The sequence below is a fragment of the Mixophyes fleayi genome, chromosome 9, assembly GCF_038048845.1.
Source record: "Mixophyes fleayi isolate aMixFle1 chromosome 9, aMixFle1.hap1, whole genome shotgun sequence".
Taxonomy (NCBI): Eukaryota; Metazoa; Chordata; class Amphibia; order Anura; family Limnodynastidae; genus Mixophyes; species Mixophyes fleayi.
In genome coordinates, this window is record NC_134410.1 from 32,345,115 (window position 1) to 32,362,912 (window position 17,798).

The 17,798-nt window shown below is 39.2% G+C and overlaps 1 protein-coding gene across 1 annotated transcript in view; it reads left to right on the top strand.

Annotated features, from left to right (window-relative positions):
* The first annotated feature begins 8,604 nt into the window (after positions 1 to 8,604).
* LOC142101551 (protein FAM162A-like) overlaps positions 8,605 to 17,798 on the top strand; it is an 11,691-nt gene continuing 2,497 nt past the window's right edge. The window contains exons 1-2 of the mRNA XM_075186001.1: positions 8,605 to 8,865; positions 14,341 to 14,446. Of these exons, the coding sequence (XP_075042102.1) occupies positions 8,715 to 8,865; positions 14,341 to 14,446 (257 nt within the window). The 5' untranslated portion in view covers positions 8,605 to 8,714. The remainder of the gene's footprint in view (positions 8,866 to 14,340; positions 14,447 to 17,798) is intronic.

Sequence of the window (17,798 nt, forward strand, 5' to 3'; positions counted from 1 at the left end):
GCTTAGCTGCAGCATTTGCAATTCTAAATCAGCCCCAAGAGGTATATGTCTGGCTTGGCTTTATTATGTGCTATCAGGGTTGCAGAAGGAGATTCCCCAACATCAGTAGTAGACTCCTGACAAATTAAGCTTCCCTCCCAGATCATGCTATATTGATGAGATTTGTAGCAAATCGTGTCATCAAGGTCCAGAGGTAGGGTCATGATGATGCAAATTGCATATGAACATTTCCCAGACTTGTCTCTCGAGCCTACTCTCTGTGATCTCCTGGTGGGCAGGTTCAAAAAGTTGTCAAATCTGTTGCAGCATTATTATGTCAGGGCATGCGACACTTAAGGGAGCCAAAGCCTCTCTCTGCTTAATTTTAGACCATAGGGGCCTCCCTGTCTCTCCCCAAAGCCTTAATCATGCTCTGACCATACCCTGCTGCAATTACCAAAAGCTTAGGTAGTTTAACCAACATGCACCTCCCCAGCTGTTGTGGTACCATCAGTTTCAGCCATGTCCTGCTACAATTACTGGACGCTTAGGTAGTTTGGGCAATAAGTGTCATTACAGCTGCAGGAGAATTAGTTATACCACGGACAGGTTTGTCTGTATTTTAGCTGTCAATATCCTTGGTAACTGGCATATTGCGTTGCAAATACAAGCTTCCAGATTTCATGTACCTATCCTTTTTCCAAACAGAGCCCCAACATTCCAGGATCAGGCCAAGCGGCAACTGAGCTTAAGATACCAGCAGCAGCAGGTAGTGAAAGCTGCAATAACAGTTAGGAGAGAGCAGGACAGTCTACCAACTGACCTGATCCTGGTGGGGCAGTCCTGATTTTTATTGACTGTCCTGCTCAGTCAGAACTTTATCCTGAATGCAAAGACAGTCAAAACATATGTACTGCTTCACCCTGCTCTGTTCATGAAAGAGGAGCTGTGTTTAGCTAACAGTAGTGCACACAGCATTATCCGTGTATTTAAAGTGGATGGGAAAGGGTTGGAGAGTAGTCTACCACTGTTTAAATTAATTGCCCCCTGGATTGCATTTAGAGCTAGTCATCTATAGACTGTAATTAAATTAAGCCTACCCAGAATCCTTAGCAGTAGATAGAATACTAAATGTTATCTGGTTATGTGGTCAAACGGGTTTTCTTTCCCCATGACTTTAACGTGCATGTGCATGCATGTGTGCTCTGTGGGTTGGTTTATTTTTACATGATGTAACAAGCAATTCACCTTTATCCTAGAGAACATTACAGAGAAAATTACAATAGTTGCCATAAAAATACATTAAACATCCATTGCTGTAAAACATCCATTGCTGTAATCATACCTTCCAACTGTCTCTCTTGTATTTTGTTTTTAGAAACCATATCTACATGTCCCCGCTTTTAGAAATGATATATAGATCTACATCAACTTAAGCAACGTTTGGCTGTCCAGCTGTGGTGGAACAATGATTAACACACGCTGTCACCTTTGTTAAGTAGCTGTAGAGTGATCTTTATGGATCATCCATCGATTGATCCCAAAATTATTTTTTTATAGTTAATCAAAGGTATTCTTAAACTATATTTTATGTTTGCATTTATGTCACATGGCCATTGTGTAACCTTTAGAAGAATGCCATTAAACTTGCTGGCAAAGAATAATATGTACTAAAAAAACCTTCCTGTTAATTCTAGCCAAGTGTCATAATCCTTTTACAAAGCAGCTTGTAGGCTTGACGTAGGGAATATGTATTCCCCTGTATTAGGTCCAATTAAGTAAATACATTTTTTGACCATCTGTATTATTATGTGTTCCAGTACTTTGTGGTGTTTGCATTTGTGCACAATAGACTGTATTTATGATCATTTATATTATAATAGTATGCAAAGATGCACACCAGATAAACTACACCATTTAACTGCAAATCTTTTATGTCTCTCTTTTGCCACCGACATATTGACATGTGCTATAATAATGCCTTATTCACAGAAATTATGCATATTAAGCTCATTTTTATGATGCAAAGTTGTTTATTTGTAATATCAGTACATTTGTAGCTTGCTCATTAACAAAATCTCCATAGAATTAAAAAGCTCAGCATTAGAAAGAATGTCAAACTGCAGGAACATTTGCATCTAGCATTTATTAACAGTATAGACCCTTGCTTAAAACAGTAGACAGATCTGAACATTTTTTTTCCTTTTGGGCTGCCCAGGCTAGGTCCAATGAAACTGAATGCACTAACAGCATTCACCAAAGCTCCGATTCCATCTTGACAAGTCATAAGCAAACATTAGTCACATCTGTTCTAACGACTGATGCTGACACCTGACAGTTGGCGTCATTTGTCGGCATCAATACAATTTATTTATTTGAAATAAGAAGTGACTTTGATCAGCCTGATGCCCGAGCCTGACTTTGTCACCCATTGTTGTCACTTGATTTCTTCATCCTTTAAATAACACAAAATTATATCTAAATGTAAATAGACTGCTGATATATCTCTTATATACAGGGACACAAAGTGCACCCTCACATTTGTCCCAGTATCCACGCTTGTTTCAGCTGTGACCTCTTCCAATTAGATAGTAAGTTTTCTCATGAGCATGTCCCTTGCTACTCTTAGTTTTCATGTCTGTATTTATTTACCTTGTGTGTCCCTGTTTTTTGTATGTCGTGTTTCTCCCACTGTACGGAGCTGCGGAGCACTGTGGGGCCTTACAAATCTATGATAGTGATCAAAATAATAATAAAGATAATAATAGTAACATGTATTAAGGATGGCATATACAATGACTGCTTGAATATTTACTGTTTGGTTTATTTTTGGGACAAAAAATAATATTTCCCCTGTTGAGAGCATAAGCTTCAAGTACTCCATGTAGGAGGAAGGAGAGGAGCAGTCTCACCACTCTGATGAGTGAGGAATGGAATAGCTGCTACTGCCAGCGGGAACTCCCTTTCGCTGCCAAAAGCAGAATCACACGTATGTCTTCCCAATATAACTGCAGGGGCAAAGGCAGGATTTTTAGGGGGATCCCCCCCCCCAAAAAAAAAAAATGTAGAGAGAGAGTTGCTGCGCATGCGCGGCCATATGCGCAGCAGCTCCATTTCGGCGTTGCTGAATTGTACAGCAGCCGCAGCGCTGTCAAAGAAGCGTCCGCAGCAGTGCTGTATTGTAGTACAATACAGCACCGCCGCGGATGCTTCTTTGACATCGCTGCGGCTGCTGTACAGTGCTGCTGTGTAGGGGCAATGTTTAGCGCAAGTTCGTTCGCGGAGGGGAGGGGTTTCTGAAGAACCAGAAACCCCCCTGCATGCGCCCCTGACCTGATCAGTAATATTTAATTTTTTATTATGTCTATCACACCCAGTTTAATGGGCAGGTGGAGATGGTCAATTATGCTTTAGAACTCTATCTCTGAAAGTAAATTGAGCCGACTTTCCACCCTGGGTGTAATTCACCATCAGTAATCACATTAACATGAATTAACAAACAAACAAACAAAAAAAGCGCAAAAGGTTTATGGGGTTTTACACCAAGAGACATAAACCATCGCCTACTTCCAGATTTATCTGCATTGGACTCTAAAGTTTCTGGCAGTAGACTATATGGCCTGAAACTCTCCCAAGGTAGTAGGTGATAGAAATCACCAAGTTAAAAGAAAAAACTTGTGCATTACATTTAAATATTCCTCTGAAACCAGACAATGGGTGCCCAGACTTACCCATAGCAAGGAGAGCAATGTCAAAATCCTTCTATCTTCACATCTGATTATTTGTGCACTAGTGCCGCCTTGCCTAACTTTGGCTTGTTTTCAGATACGGCTTCAGCACTTTTCGATGTAGGGACCTCCATTCAGTTATGGTGCACCACTTATAGCGTACATAGATGAACCTTGAGAATGTATTAAAATGTTGGCAACTATGGGCCTGATTCATTAAGGATCTTAACTTGAGAAACTTCTTATTTGTCTCCTGGACAAAACCCTGTTACAATGCAAGGGGTGCAAATTAGTATTCTGTTTTGCACATAACTTAAATACTGACTGTTTTTTCATGTAGCACACAAATATCAACTTTAAATTTCAGTGTACAAATAAGCTATCAAGTATTTGTGTGTCACATGAAAAAACAGTCATTATTTATGTGCAAAACAGAATACTAATTTGCACCCCTTGCATTGTAACATGGTTTTGTCCAGGAGACTTAAATAAGAAGTTTCTCAAGTTAAGATCCTTAATGAATCAGGCCCTATGTGTTTACATCACTGTACGAGTACCCGACTGACTGAGAACTTTCTTTGGCTTTCCAAAGTAAATTCATATCTCAAAGCAGATTTCATTTATTTTATTGAATTACCAGCAAATTAGGCTGAACACTTAATGCATTATGTTTCCTTTCATTATATGTATTTCTTCTGGGAGGCAAAGAACAAAGTTGTCATTAGCTGCAAGTTTCTTTCTTTAATATCATTAAAATGGCATTCAGACAAACATGAATGCTGTGTATGCTTAGAGAGGTCTGCTCTCCCCTGGGGTATGCTTAGGATATTTAGTGTGATTCAGATGCTGCCATCTGTCCCTCATATATCATTGCCTTCCATCGTCTTACCTTATATGCAAGCTGCGTTACTGATCTCCCGGTATCATTTCATTTTCTTTATTACTTGTTTTTAATCGTTTTAGAATGATCTATGTTGTAATCTTAAGAGACAAGCTGGGGAGAGTCACGCAGACAAGGCTTAAACATAACACATTTCTGAATTCCAGCTGGAGTCAGTTTGGGGAAATTCATTGAGTTAGCAAAGCGGACAAAAGTAAGGAATGGAGGAAAAAGAGACAGCCAGGGAGAAGTTCCTGCAAAAAGTTGTGGACAGGAACTGGTCATTCATATGACATGTATATGAATACATAATGCTGTCAAGCTGATGTGTTAAAAAAAATGGAAGCATTGTTTAAAATAAATACTAATAAATAACTGCAAAAAAATTTTTGTTGCGGGGGGCGAGGCCAAAATTATGCTATTCACAGCGAATCGCGTCATTTTGGCGAGTTACTTGCCTGCTCTCCCGGGAGTCCGGGAGACCTACCTGCATTTTGGGAGTCTATATGGCTGCATAACATTCAGTTCAGACACATGCTACATGGGTGCATAACATTCAGTTAAGGAACATGCTATGTGGCTGCATGACATTTACTTCAGATACATACAGTCATGGCCAAAAGTTTTGAGAATGACACAAGTATTGATTTTCACAAAGTTTGCTGCTTCAGTGTTTTTAGACCTTTTTGTCAGATGTTTCTATGGTATGCTGAAGTAAAATTACAAGCATTGCATAAGTGTCAAAGGTTTTTATTAACAATTACATTAAGTTTATGCAAAGAATCAATATTTGCAGTGTTGACCCTTCTTTTTGTAGACCTCGGCAATTCACCCTGGCATGCTGTCAATCAACTTCTGGGCCACATACTGACTGATGGCCGCCCGTTCTTGCTTAATCAATGCTTGGAGTTTGTCAGAATTTGTGGGTTTTTGCTTGTCCATTCGCCTCTTGAGGATCCACAAGTTCTCAATGGGATTAAGATCTGGGGAGTTTCCTGGACATGGACCCAAAATTTCGATGTTTTGATCTCTTAGCCACTTAGTTATCACTTTTGCCTTATGGCAAGGTGCTCCATCATGCTGGAAAAGGCATTGTTCGTCACCAAACTGTTCTTGGATGGTTGGGAGAAGTTGCTCTTGAGGATGTTTTGGTACATTTTTTATTCATGGCTGTATTCTTAGGCAAAATTCGGAGTGAGCCCACTCCCTTGGCTGAGAAGCAACCCCACACATGAATGGTCTCAGGATGCTTTACTGTTGGCATGACACAGGAGCGCTCACCTTTCCTTCTCCAGACAAGCGTATTTCCAGATGCCTCAAGATGCAGTCCCTGATGTTTTTCCTGGAGAGAAGTGGCTTCTTTGCTGGCCTTCTTGACACCAGGCCATCCTCCAAAAAGTCTTTGCCTCACTGTAAGTGCAGATGCACTCACACCTGCCTGTTGCCATTCCTGAGCAAGCTCTGCACTGGTGGTGCCCCGAACCCGCAGATGAATCAACTTTAGGTGACAGTCCTGGAGCTTGTTCAATGTTCTTGGGCACCCTAAAGCCTTCTTCACAACTATTGAACCTCTCTCCTTGAAGTTCTCGATAATCCGATAAATAGTTGATTTAGGTGCAATCTTACTAGCAGCAATATCCTTTCCTGTAAAGCCCTTATTGTATAAAGCAATGATGACTACATGTGTTTCCTTGCAGATAACTATGGTTAACAGAGGAAGAACAATGATTTCAAACACCACTGTCCTTTTAAAGCTTCCAGTCTATTATTCTAACTCAATCAGCATGACAGAGTGATCTCCAGCCCTGTCCTCATCAACACTCTCATCTGTGTTAATGAGTCCTTTTGGTGCAAATTCCGTATCTGGTGTATAATACGCTTTTTATATTTGAGCATCTGCCCACCACCGCTATTTTTGGTACTAGTGCTTGTGCAGAATTAAAAAAAGCGTATTATACGCCAGAAACACAATTTGCGTTCAAATTAACATGAGCCCTGTGTGTTTTGTTCCCCATTTTATGGGTATGTATTGTACACAGTGTTTTTAGGGGTGCTAAAATTGCAATACAGCTCAGAAATAGAAATACTGTATTTTGCTGTTTGCACATTCTCTGGCACTCACTGAGGGTTATTTCCTAACATTTCTGAAAGGTGCAAGTCTACCTAAACTATCAGAAATTAGATTTTATCTGTGTAATGGAAGTTGAGGATGAGTGAAACTTTCACAACTGCACTGCTAAGTATTCACATCAGTCCACATTTGAAAAGTAACACTGCAGAAGGGTGTTTTAAGTGTAGGGGATATAAGGGCACTCTAAAACTTTTAAGCGTCAACGTTGGGAGGTATGGAGTAGAGGTAGATTCGGGAGATATGGAGTAGAAGCGAGGGAGGGCTGGCAAATTGCAGTCCTGAGGGGGGGGGGACTTCACTCAGCAGCCTATTAGAAAAATTTTAAAGGGAGTTAACTGCAGGTGGCCCAGTGGCCTAGCCTAGGGTAACCCACCCCACCCCTCAGTAGAAGTAGGTTTGGGAGGTATGAAGTAGGGATAGGTTCGCGTTGCGTAGGCATTTTTATTGTTTTCTAGACCCTGGCGGGGCTGCAAGAAATGTGAGCTTGGTCCGCATGCGGGCCATGGGCCGTGAGTTTAACACCTCTGGAGTAGAGGTATGGATTTGTGTCATCAAGCCACGCCCCCACTATGCAATGACGTGAATTTCAACATTTCATGAACTTGTCACATGACCTGTAGGGAGTTTGTAAAAGTGGGCAAGAATGCATTTATGTAATATGCAACTTGCAGCCGACAAGCATATGGAAAATTAGTGAAAATACACACTTTAATAACATGTATTTTTGTGCGTATTTTATGCATACTTGCCAACCTTATGTTGGCCGGGTCCGGGAGATCCTGGAGGGGTGTATGGGCGGAGGGGGTGGGGCTTAGCATTTTACATCATTTTGGCCCCACCCCCAGTGATGTAATGCCTGTTTTGGCATTACATCACTGGGGCGGCGGCCAAAATGACGCAAATCGTGAAGCCCCGCCCCCTCCGCCCGTACATTCCGGCTCTAATTTTATTGAAGTGGGCAGATGGGCCAGATGTGGGAGAATCGACAGCTCTCCCGGGAGTCCGTGAGACCGATCCTAATTTCGGGAGTCTCGACATTCCGGGAGAGTTGGCAAGTATGGTTTTATGTCTACAATGAATAGGAATGAATTTCAAATTTATCCGTGTGTGACACTGTATCTGTGGATTGAAAGAGCAGGTTCTGGGACAGCGACAGTATGTAAATATACACGTGTTATAATGTTGAATACAAGAAGAAAATCTGAAAAATAATGGGCATGTATAGGGTTAAGTACTGTAAATGGAAAAAAACATTTTGACATGGATTGATCGGAGGACAATTATTATTGTGATGGGGGAGTTTGCCAATAAACAGGCCCCTACTATTGTTCAAAACCAGCGTACACAAACTAATCACAAATAATGACATTGGATCCAGATTTGATCCATAATCCAGTTTTTATGCCATTCCCTCTTCTACCTTCTCAGCATTGTAGCATGTTTAAACTAAACAAAACAGAAATCTGCATCAAATTGTGTTCTGTTCAGCAAATTGTTCTGGCAAAATTCAGGTAAAATCCAAAAATGGCAACAAATTGCAAAATATAAAGTTATATATATATTTGGCAACAACGTGATGTTCCTGTGCTAAAGCAGTAATCCCCCTCACCCTCCCCTTGGGTAGGCAATGACTATGCAAACTTCAGCCTAACCTTTAGTTGTACAGTACATCTTAATTTTACTTTTTAAAATGAGCTTCTGTTTAATTTCCTCCCAGGCAGATAATGATCCTTGTCTACCTGCAGAAGACTAACTGTGTACGTGCTATCTGTCTATTCACACAGTACATAAAATTGCAGCTGTGAGTCTGCACAGAATGCTGACAATTGTAGCTGTCACTGTGACTAAGCGATAAGTGCAGGCAGTCTGATTGGTCTCTATACTTCCTGCACTGACGCACACTGACTGCACTCTCTGACAGCGGAACTCTACCACAGGACAGTGTGCACAGTAAACTTCACTCAGCTGATTGTGGAGACCAGACCCACCACACACAATGTCAAGACTGGGTTTTGCCACCTTTAGGTCTTTGGTGAGAGGTGTTTGTGCAGTTAACCCCAGCACAAGCAGTGTTCTTTACCAAAGGCCCTACTGTCAAAGTGTCAATGACATCAAACCCAAAGTAACTCCAAATGAAGCATTTACTGGTAAGTACAGTATAGAAATGATTCTTCACTTGCTGAACCTGGAATGTTAGTAGTTCTTAGCTTGTTTGGGGGAAGTTTAAATAGCAATGTTTATACTTATGTTACAGCCAACTTGCAGCTGACAGTTAATGGAAACCACTAAATACATTTTAATAACATGCATATATGTTTGTATTTTATGTTTACAATACACTTGGTAAAAAAAATCATAATAGAATTTAAAATGAACGTGTTGTTTGTGTGTTCTTGTCTGTGTTTTCATGTTGACCTCTGTTTCTGTTCTTGTCCTGTATTCTAAGATAAAAGCAAGTATCACTTCTCTTGTCTTATGTGCAGCTGTCAGTGTTTGTTTGCAGCCTGAATGTATCTATTTTCTTCTTTATGGGCAACTTACTGCACAATACATCTAATCTAGATCTGCATACAATTGTGAATATCTATTCTTAGTACATGTTAATTATAGTAACGTCAGCTATAATGTGGACTCTGTGCATCTATCTTTCTATTCTCCGGCTTCTTTTGTCATCATGACCACCCACAGCCTTATACATCAGTTAGGGCAGCAGCCAACTGCTGTAGGCAAATCCTGCATCAGGATCTTAGAGGACTTTTACCCCTGATGGCAGCTACACTGTGCTGTGCTGATTGCAGGACCAGCTACGTTAATCCATCTGAGACACGTATCTGTCTGCTTAAAGCTGGCGGGAAGCAACTTTTGTGTACTGCGCTATGTCTGCAAATTCTTTTTTATGATTTTTTTCTAGATACACACTTGGAAGAGGTGTTTAAGGAATGAGAAGTCTAACTGTATGGTGTATTTGTTTTTGTATTCATTTTCAGCGAGACTATTGTATGCTAATCACTTTGGCGCAACATGTTTTACATTATGTTAATTATTTTGCTGCCCGGATATTAATTGAATTCATTTATTGTTACCCAAATGACTTGTGTTTACTACACTATGTTTGGCGCTTCTTCCCTTTATGATTTTTTTTCTAGAATCTGGTCATATTGAGCTAGCGCCCCGCTTGCTCGCGGTAGCTGAATCCCTGGGGTGACAGGTAGGCAGGGTCCAGGTTTTAAATGGCACCCCTATAATTAATAAGAGAATACCCTTTTTTATTATTTATGTGTGGATTACTATACAATGGTCTGCATGTATGATGGTATTCTCGCTATGGACCTGATTTTGAGTTAGTAGCAAAGCAAAGAAAAAGAGCAACTTTGCACCTGCACAATCCATGTTACAATGCAAAGGGTACAAATTGACTTATTTTTTTTTGCTCACAAGGGAAATACTGGCTGTTTTTGCATGTAGCACACAAATACTTGATAGCTTTACTTTTACACTGAAATTAAAGTTGTGACATGCCGTACCTCAACTATAAATCTGTCCCTACATTTTAAATTTACCTCCCCCTCCAATGCAACATGGTTTTGCCCAGGTGCAAAGTTGCTCATTTCCTTTGCTTTGCTACTAACTCAAAATCAGGCCCTATATGTTCTTATCCTTTATGTACTAAGGTCTACCTGCACATTACCAATTCTCTTGCTCTAATGCTTCTACAATTTTCATTATGTCAACAAGCACTTCAGTTCTGTATGTACTTAGTTTCTATTCAGAATTTACTGTTTTGTATTTACTCAGCAGCACTTCTCTTCTGTATTCTAGGTGTAATTCTCAGGATTTGTACTCTGTACATTATAAATTAATATTATTTTTTAAATGTATTGTATATTGAATAGAACTGCACTACACTAATTTTCAGTGCTGATATCATGTTTAGAGCTCCAATATGTCAATGTTCCCAGGGCATTCCAGTTTTAGATAGAGATGCTCAGGCTCAGTTCTCCGAGAACCGAACACACCCGAACTTAGCAGATTCGAGTACCGAGCCAAGCCGGCTGGGTACTTTCATGCGCCCTTGGAATTGAAAACGTGGCAAAACGTCATTGTTATGTTGTCGGACCTCGGATCTCGCGATTTTGGATTCTATAAGTACCACCCTCCACGGCGATCCAGCGCGATTTCACAGAGGGACACAGAAGGGGTAGCACAGTTCTTGGTAGTCTGTAGAGCAGTTGGGCAGCGTCATAGGTAGAATTAAAAGAGGAGTGGGTAGCAGAGTTCTTCAAAGTCTTCAGTGACATTCAGGAGAGCTCCATTGCTACATTGCTAATTGTCATTGCTGGAATAGAATTAATAGGTCTGGCAGGCTTGGTCTTCTAAATCTGCAGTCCCATAATGTACAGTGTTATATAGGTAACATACAAAGAGGAGAGCTCCATTGCTCCATTGCTAATTGTCATTGCTGAAATACAAATACTAGGGCTGGTAGGCTTGGTGTAAATCTGCAGTTATATAGGTAACACACAAAGGGGAGAGATCCATTGCTAATTGTCATTGCTTAAATACAAATACTAGGGCTGCCAGGATTGGTGTAAATCTGCAGTCACATTGTACAGTGTTATATAGGTAACACACAAAGAGGAGAGCTCCATTGCTAATTGTCATTGCTGAAATACAAATACTAGGACTGACATGGCAGGCTTGGTCTTCTGAATTTGCAGTCAAATTGTACAGTGTTATATAGGTTACACACAAAGAGGAGAGCTCCATTGCTCCATTGCTCATTGTCATTGCTGAAATAGAAATGCTAGGACTGGCAGGCTTGGTCTTCTGAATTTGCAGTCAAATTGTACGGTGTTAAATAGGTTACACACAAAGAGGAGAGCTCCATTGCTCCATTGCTAATTGTAATTGCTGAAATACAAATAATAGGTCTGGCAGGCTTGGTATTTTAAATCTGCAGTCTTTGTTTGAAAGTGTGTGAAAATAATATTGTGACCTGTGAGATGATCAAAATTGACTGCAAATGACTAGAAATTTTTATGTTACTGAGGTTAATAATAATGTAGGGGGGGAAAAAAAGCAAAAATATGTGAATTTAGCAAACAAAAACAGGGATTTTAGAAAAAAAAATCGGGATTCAAAACCAAAACACACAAGGGCAGTTTTGCCAAAACCAAAACACGAAGATAGTCCAGATCCAAAACCAAAACCAGAACACAGGGGTCAGTGAACACTTCTAGTTTTAACCAATGAAAATCATTAAAGGATATGTCAAACCGAAAAGTACATTTTCAGTCACCAGCCTCCTCCCCCCAATTAGCAGAATTTTGAGGATCCCATGCAAGACCCCCGTCATCTAGTAGTACCTACTCCTAACAACACTACACTGACTCCTTTCCCTGTGACAACAGTAGGGAAAAGATTAGCTGCAAACTGCACTGTTTGTTTCTAACACAGGTGCTGGGTAATAAAAATATGTATAGAATTACTGGTAAGCTCACATTACATTATAACTTTCTTTCAATTATTCTTTTTTTTGGCTGTCAAGAGACTTACAAGAAAATGTATCAATGCAATTGAACAGTAAATAGGAAACAGCAAAGGGGATGTCACTAATTTCTGGGTATACAGGAAAGGTGGCGTCATAGGGCTGAAGGGCATTCAGGGGATGCACTCACCTTGCATTGGTCTGGGGGGAGGGGGAATCAAGGGGCAGGAGAGGAGGGACATCCATGGGCCCCATACTTACCTAAACACATGCCCTCTTTCATGGAGGTAGTAAATTATTTCCTTGGCTGCTATATGCCAAGTTTGTTTTTAGAAGAGCGGACAAGGGTGGTGGCCACGGGTTCTGGCCAATAGGCACTTAGCCGCTGCAAGGATGTATGCTGCTAGCTTCCTTGCTGTTGAGACCTTGGGGGATACAATAGAACTTTTAAGCTGGAGTCTTGTTACTGACATGGAGAGAGGCTCATATTTCTTAACTCTTATATTTTGTTTTCTTAGAATTCATTTTTTGTAAGGCACCTGAATTATATGTATTAGACAGAAGAGACACCTATAACTCTTGTACTCTATTTAACATCCAAGAGAACGCTGTGGCTTTATTTAGTCTCAACACATAACTTGGATTCTGGTTCAAACTTATATTAAGGGAAATAGAGTTCTATAGCCCCCCACCTCCTACACACACAGAATGTACCGTTTATATATTGCAGAAATGCATGTGTCTAACTGCAAAGTGTATCTGGAAGTTACATATAAATTTACCATATGAAACTTAGTTCTTGATAAATAAATGATTTAATTATCATTGTCTCCAAAACTTTTCCGCTACTTCAGATATCCACATAGAGATTCCTGCATACTCTGACATCACTTCTTGCAGAAAATCAAATAATTATTATAGACTGAATATTCTGCTTTAACCAAGTGTGTGTGCATGTGTATGTATGCACACCCATGCATTATGGATAGTTATAAAGCATGAGCTCATAGACGATAGTGGTACGAAGGACTCCCTCTGTCTGGTGAGTCAGAATGAACCCTCATTATCTGAAACATAAGGAGAGTGGTACCATCACACAAGTAATGCTCACTAAAGGACCTTCATTATGCAATGTTTACTATAAAGTTTAATCTGGATATGTAACTCGTATGTTTGGTGCAGGCCAGTATTGTCTTTCATAAATAATCTACATAGTACTGAAAATATTTGAATTATATCAAGACATATGATATAGTTTCTATTTCACATACAATGACTTGTGTATTGTATTCTGCAGTGAAGAAATCACAATATCTGTTATATGGAGAGTGTGACACATGTTGAATTTCCCATTGTAGGCTGTCTCTCATAGGTTGTTCTCCAACTGGCAGCATGCCATTTTTTTTGCCCAATATCACTCATCACCTATATAGACCAGCTTTTAGTAATTCCTATGAGTTTGTTTTAGAGTCTCTTCTGGTCATTTGCAGGATCTGGCTATAATTTGGAAAGCCATGTCCCTCTATACAGCACTGAAAATACTGTAAGTTTATATAGTCACATTTGCTCCTGTGTTACCCTAGCCTGAGGATTTGCATTGAGGATCTGATGTTGAGCACAACCCACAATGGAGTTTGTTAATCATGTCATTTTTAACACTGTTATCTCCAGATGGTTCAGCTTAAAAGGAAACAGTGTTTTTCATACAGCTCCAATAAAAGTCACAATCAACATACCTTGTATAGTTATATGACAGTAGAGGCAGCATCAGCAGTGCAGAAAACGACAGTAACAGTACTTATTAAAATTAAATTATGAATTTACATTCTTTTTGATGTCCGTGAGATATACCACATGCAGATTATACATCTGTTTCTTTGGAGAGAGGATATTGCAGAACCCCGGTTGACTCTCACACCCTGCATCTGAACACAGGATGTATGGTTTTTTTTCTGTGTACCCTCCTGAGTGGAGTTAGCACATCAAAACTCAATTTTAACTTTCATATTATGCAGTAAAACAGTACTAACTTAAAAATGAAAGGTCCAGCATCTAATAGTTTTATTAAATGTTATAAGAAAAAAAACATTTTATAGATAAAACTCAGAAACCTATTTTTGTGTCTTCCATTCAGATCACACTGTGTATAGAAATCCACAAAGACCGACAGATTTTGATAAAAAGGTGCTTGTGTTGTCTGGACGGTTCAAAAAAGAGGAAGACATTCCAGAAGTCGTCTCGTGAGTATTTTCCTTAACTAATTTATCCTATATCTAGACTTGTAGTGGAAACAGGTTGATGAGATCTATTATTCTGACTCAACCCCAGACCTACTCATTCTGAGTTGGGTATCGCTGTGTGGAAAATCCTGATAGCAGGGTTCACACTGACCAAAGATTATATGCTGTGCTCTCTGGAAATTCTAATGGGACAGGGAGAGTGGTATCAAAGCAACTTCAATGCCTGCAGAATCAGCTTTATGACCTGTTTGAGATCCAATCAAGATACTGTCCCAAGGGTCAGCTGTCTGTAGTGAAGTAGGGAGTTAATCATTTACTTTTTAACAGAGCTTCCAATTAAAATATTGAGCGGTTGCAGTAGATTGGAACAGAAACAGCGCTACATTACACTCTAACTTGCAGAGTTGTTTGTACCTCCTCTTTCCACTTGTGGCTATGGGAAGTGGATCATGGTCTGCATTGGAAAGAGCATCATGGGTCCCACATAGACCTGCTGGTTAAGTCGAGGCTGTTGGCAAAAAAATGTAATTGAGTGTGGACATATCCTTTAATTACAACATTTCTTTGTTCCCTTAAAGCGCTGTTAGTTGGAACTTTAATCATGTCTTAAATAAATCATAAGAGAAAATTAATATTGGTCATGTCGTCTTCATGTTCCACATTTTTCTGCTTTATTATATTGGTATTTTTGATCCTTTGGGCCTGATTCATTATGGGAAGTAAGGCAAATAAGGAGGAAATTTTATCCTGGATAAAACCATGTTACAATGTAAGGGATGCAAAGTAGTTTTTTTTTTTGCACATAGCGCACAGATACTTGATAGCTTTATTTTTACACTGAAATTTAAAAATGATCTACGACATGCCCTACCTCAACTATAAATCTGTCCCCACATTTTAAATTTACCTCCCCCTCCAATGCAACATGGTTTTGCCCAGGTGCAAAGTTACTCCTTTTTTATGTTTTGCTCTCCTTAATGAATCAGGCCCTTTAAGTACCAAATGCTCCTGGATAGTGCAAAAGTTATCATATTAAAAGTATAGTCTGACACCTGACCTCTGTCAAGGACATACAAAGATCAAGTCATTTTGTGGGGTAAAAGGGCTTTTATTGCCACTTGCAACAGCAGAAATTCTGGAATACATGTTCAATCTCAACCCAGGGGTAGCTCATGTAAATATCTCATCTCACAGCTCAACGCGTTTGAATACGGGCGCAATACGAAGCACATACCAGCGCTTAACCCACATTCAGCAGTGAACTCCTCTATCTGACTAGCTTTGCATCCATGTAGTTGTTTCTGTCTCAATGCAATTAGCTATGCAGACACCTTTAATAACTGGTCAAATCAGAACAAATAGGGACATGACCTCAGAACAGAAAGAATAACTGCACTCGTACTGCGGGCCCTGAGGTTTACAGCTTTGTAAATTACATTTGTGCTATAAAGTTTCTGTGTACTGAAAAATAAAGCAAAATACATTTTGTTATATTGCCATATTATAAATATAAAGTATAATATCCCTGAAGAAAAGACTTTTTTTCACTTGTTCATTCTGATAAAAATTAGACCAAGGAAAAATCAATGTTCCATCCAGTTTGTACATATTTTCCCTTTAACAAGCCTGAAACTGCCTGATTCACCTCTATTGTAGTGCGTTACACATTGCCAACCTATACTAAATGAAACCATTTTTATTTACATACTGTTATATATATATATATATATATATATATAATGACCAGACTGGTCTTGAAATGCTTAAATATTTTTCCTTTCTTTTCTTACTTTGTTGCACAAGACACCACTGCTCGACTTTATACAGCACACGTCTACATAGGTTGCTGGACGGAATGGTAAAAATGTGGGTGCACCTTTAAAGAGCAGTTTGACATGTAGATACAGACAGATAATAAACCTAAAATATCTGAAGGGTTTATAAATAACTAAATATGTCCATCATGTTCTGTTTCACTCCTTGCAGAAGGTTGCTATGTTGGGAGGGAGGTGCTGGCAGTTTGAGTGACAGCCTTGTAGAGTTGCCGTGTGGGAAATGCACATGTAGATTGGTGGATTTATATACAGGATTAAGTGTAAGATCCCATCAAGAGCTACAGCTGCCTGTAGTGTATGGGGGAAGTCATACTTAAAACAGCGAGAAACCAGCATAACACTTAATTTTGCTGGTTCTTTAAATGTTCAATAATTCTTAGCAACCAATGATGGTTTGATCTAGTGTAAGTTAGATATCGATAGCAAATGTCTGGTTACTAGGTATAACATCTTATTTGCAGTTTATTAGTTTATAGCCCCCATTGTCAAGTTGCCCTAGCCATAGAGGACGTTGACCAACGTTTCGTTTGTTTGCGGGGTATTCAGTTGTCAGCGAGATTTGTTTTTTGACCGCGTTTTGTCATTTTAACGCTGTTTTTTATCGAGCGGGTTAACTTTACCAACAATTCAATTCCATTGTTAGCGCTATATTTGTTTTCATAAAACAGTCCTCTCGCGCTCCAGTAGAAGGTCTATTGAAAGTATAGGGTGTGCAAGAGGCAGCCGCGTTAAAAGCTATTCAATTGTTTTTTAACGCGGCGGGTAAAACAGGAAAATATGCTGTTTTATCTCGCACCTCCTTGGGGTGTGTTAAAAATAAAAAAGTATTTGAAAAGTATTTGAAATCATGTAATAATGTGGACAGAAAGTTAAACTTATGTTGATTTTCTTGTGAAAAAATAATGAAATAAAAAAAGCATTAAAAAAATAAATAAAATAAAATCACTAATTAATTATATATTTATATATGTTTTTGGTACATATATGAATGTAGTAATGTGTTTTGACATGGCATAAATGATTGTATAGTAAAAAATAGTTCAAATAAAAAATATGCTAAACAAAGTACTGTAATGTAGATATTATGAATGTGTAATGCAATCTAACGTATGGAAATGTATGCAAAACCTTTTTTTGTGTTATACATGACCGCTTTAAAACTCCCCTTTACTCCCTTAAAATCTCGCAAACACAATTTTTAATGCGCGGGGGCAGCGTTCCCTCTTTTTCAATTTAATTGCACAAGTTTTCCCGCTGCGCTAACTCAAAACGGTCGCTATTGCCATCAAGAACCCGCGGGAGTTTTTTTTTTTTTTTTTTTATGCGGTGGGGAAAAAAAACTTGCCTACAATTGAATACCCCCCTTAGGGTCACACATAGATCTAATTTTTGCAGTCTCTACACATTAATACAAAAAAGCACATTAAGGGGAAATAAGTGTCAACTGTGTCATTGCCACCAAGCTTTTTAAAATTTTAACTATACGCTTAAAATTTTAGAAGGTGGCATGCCCTACT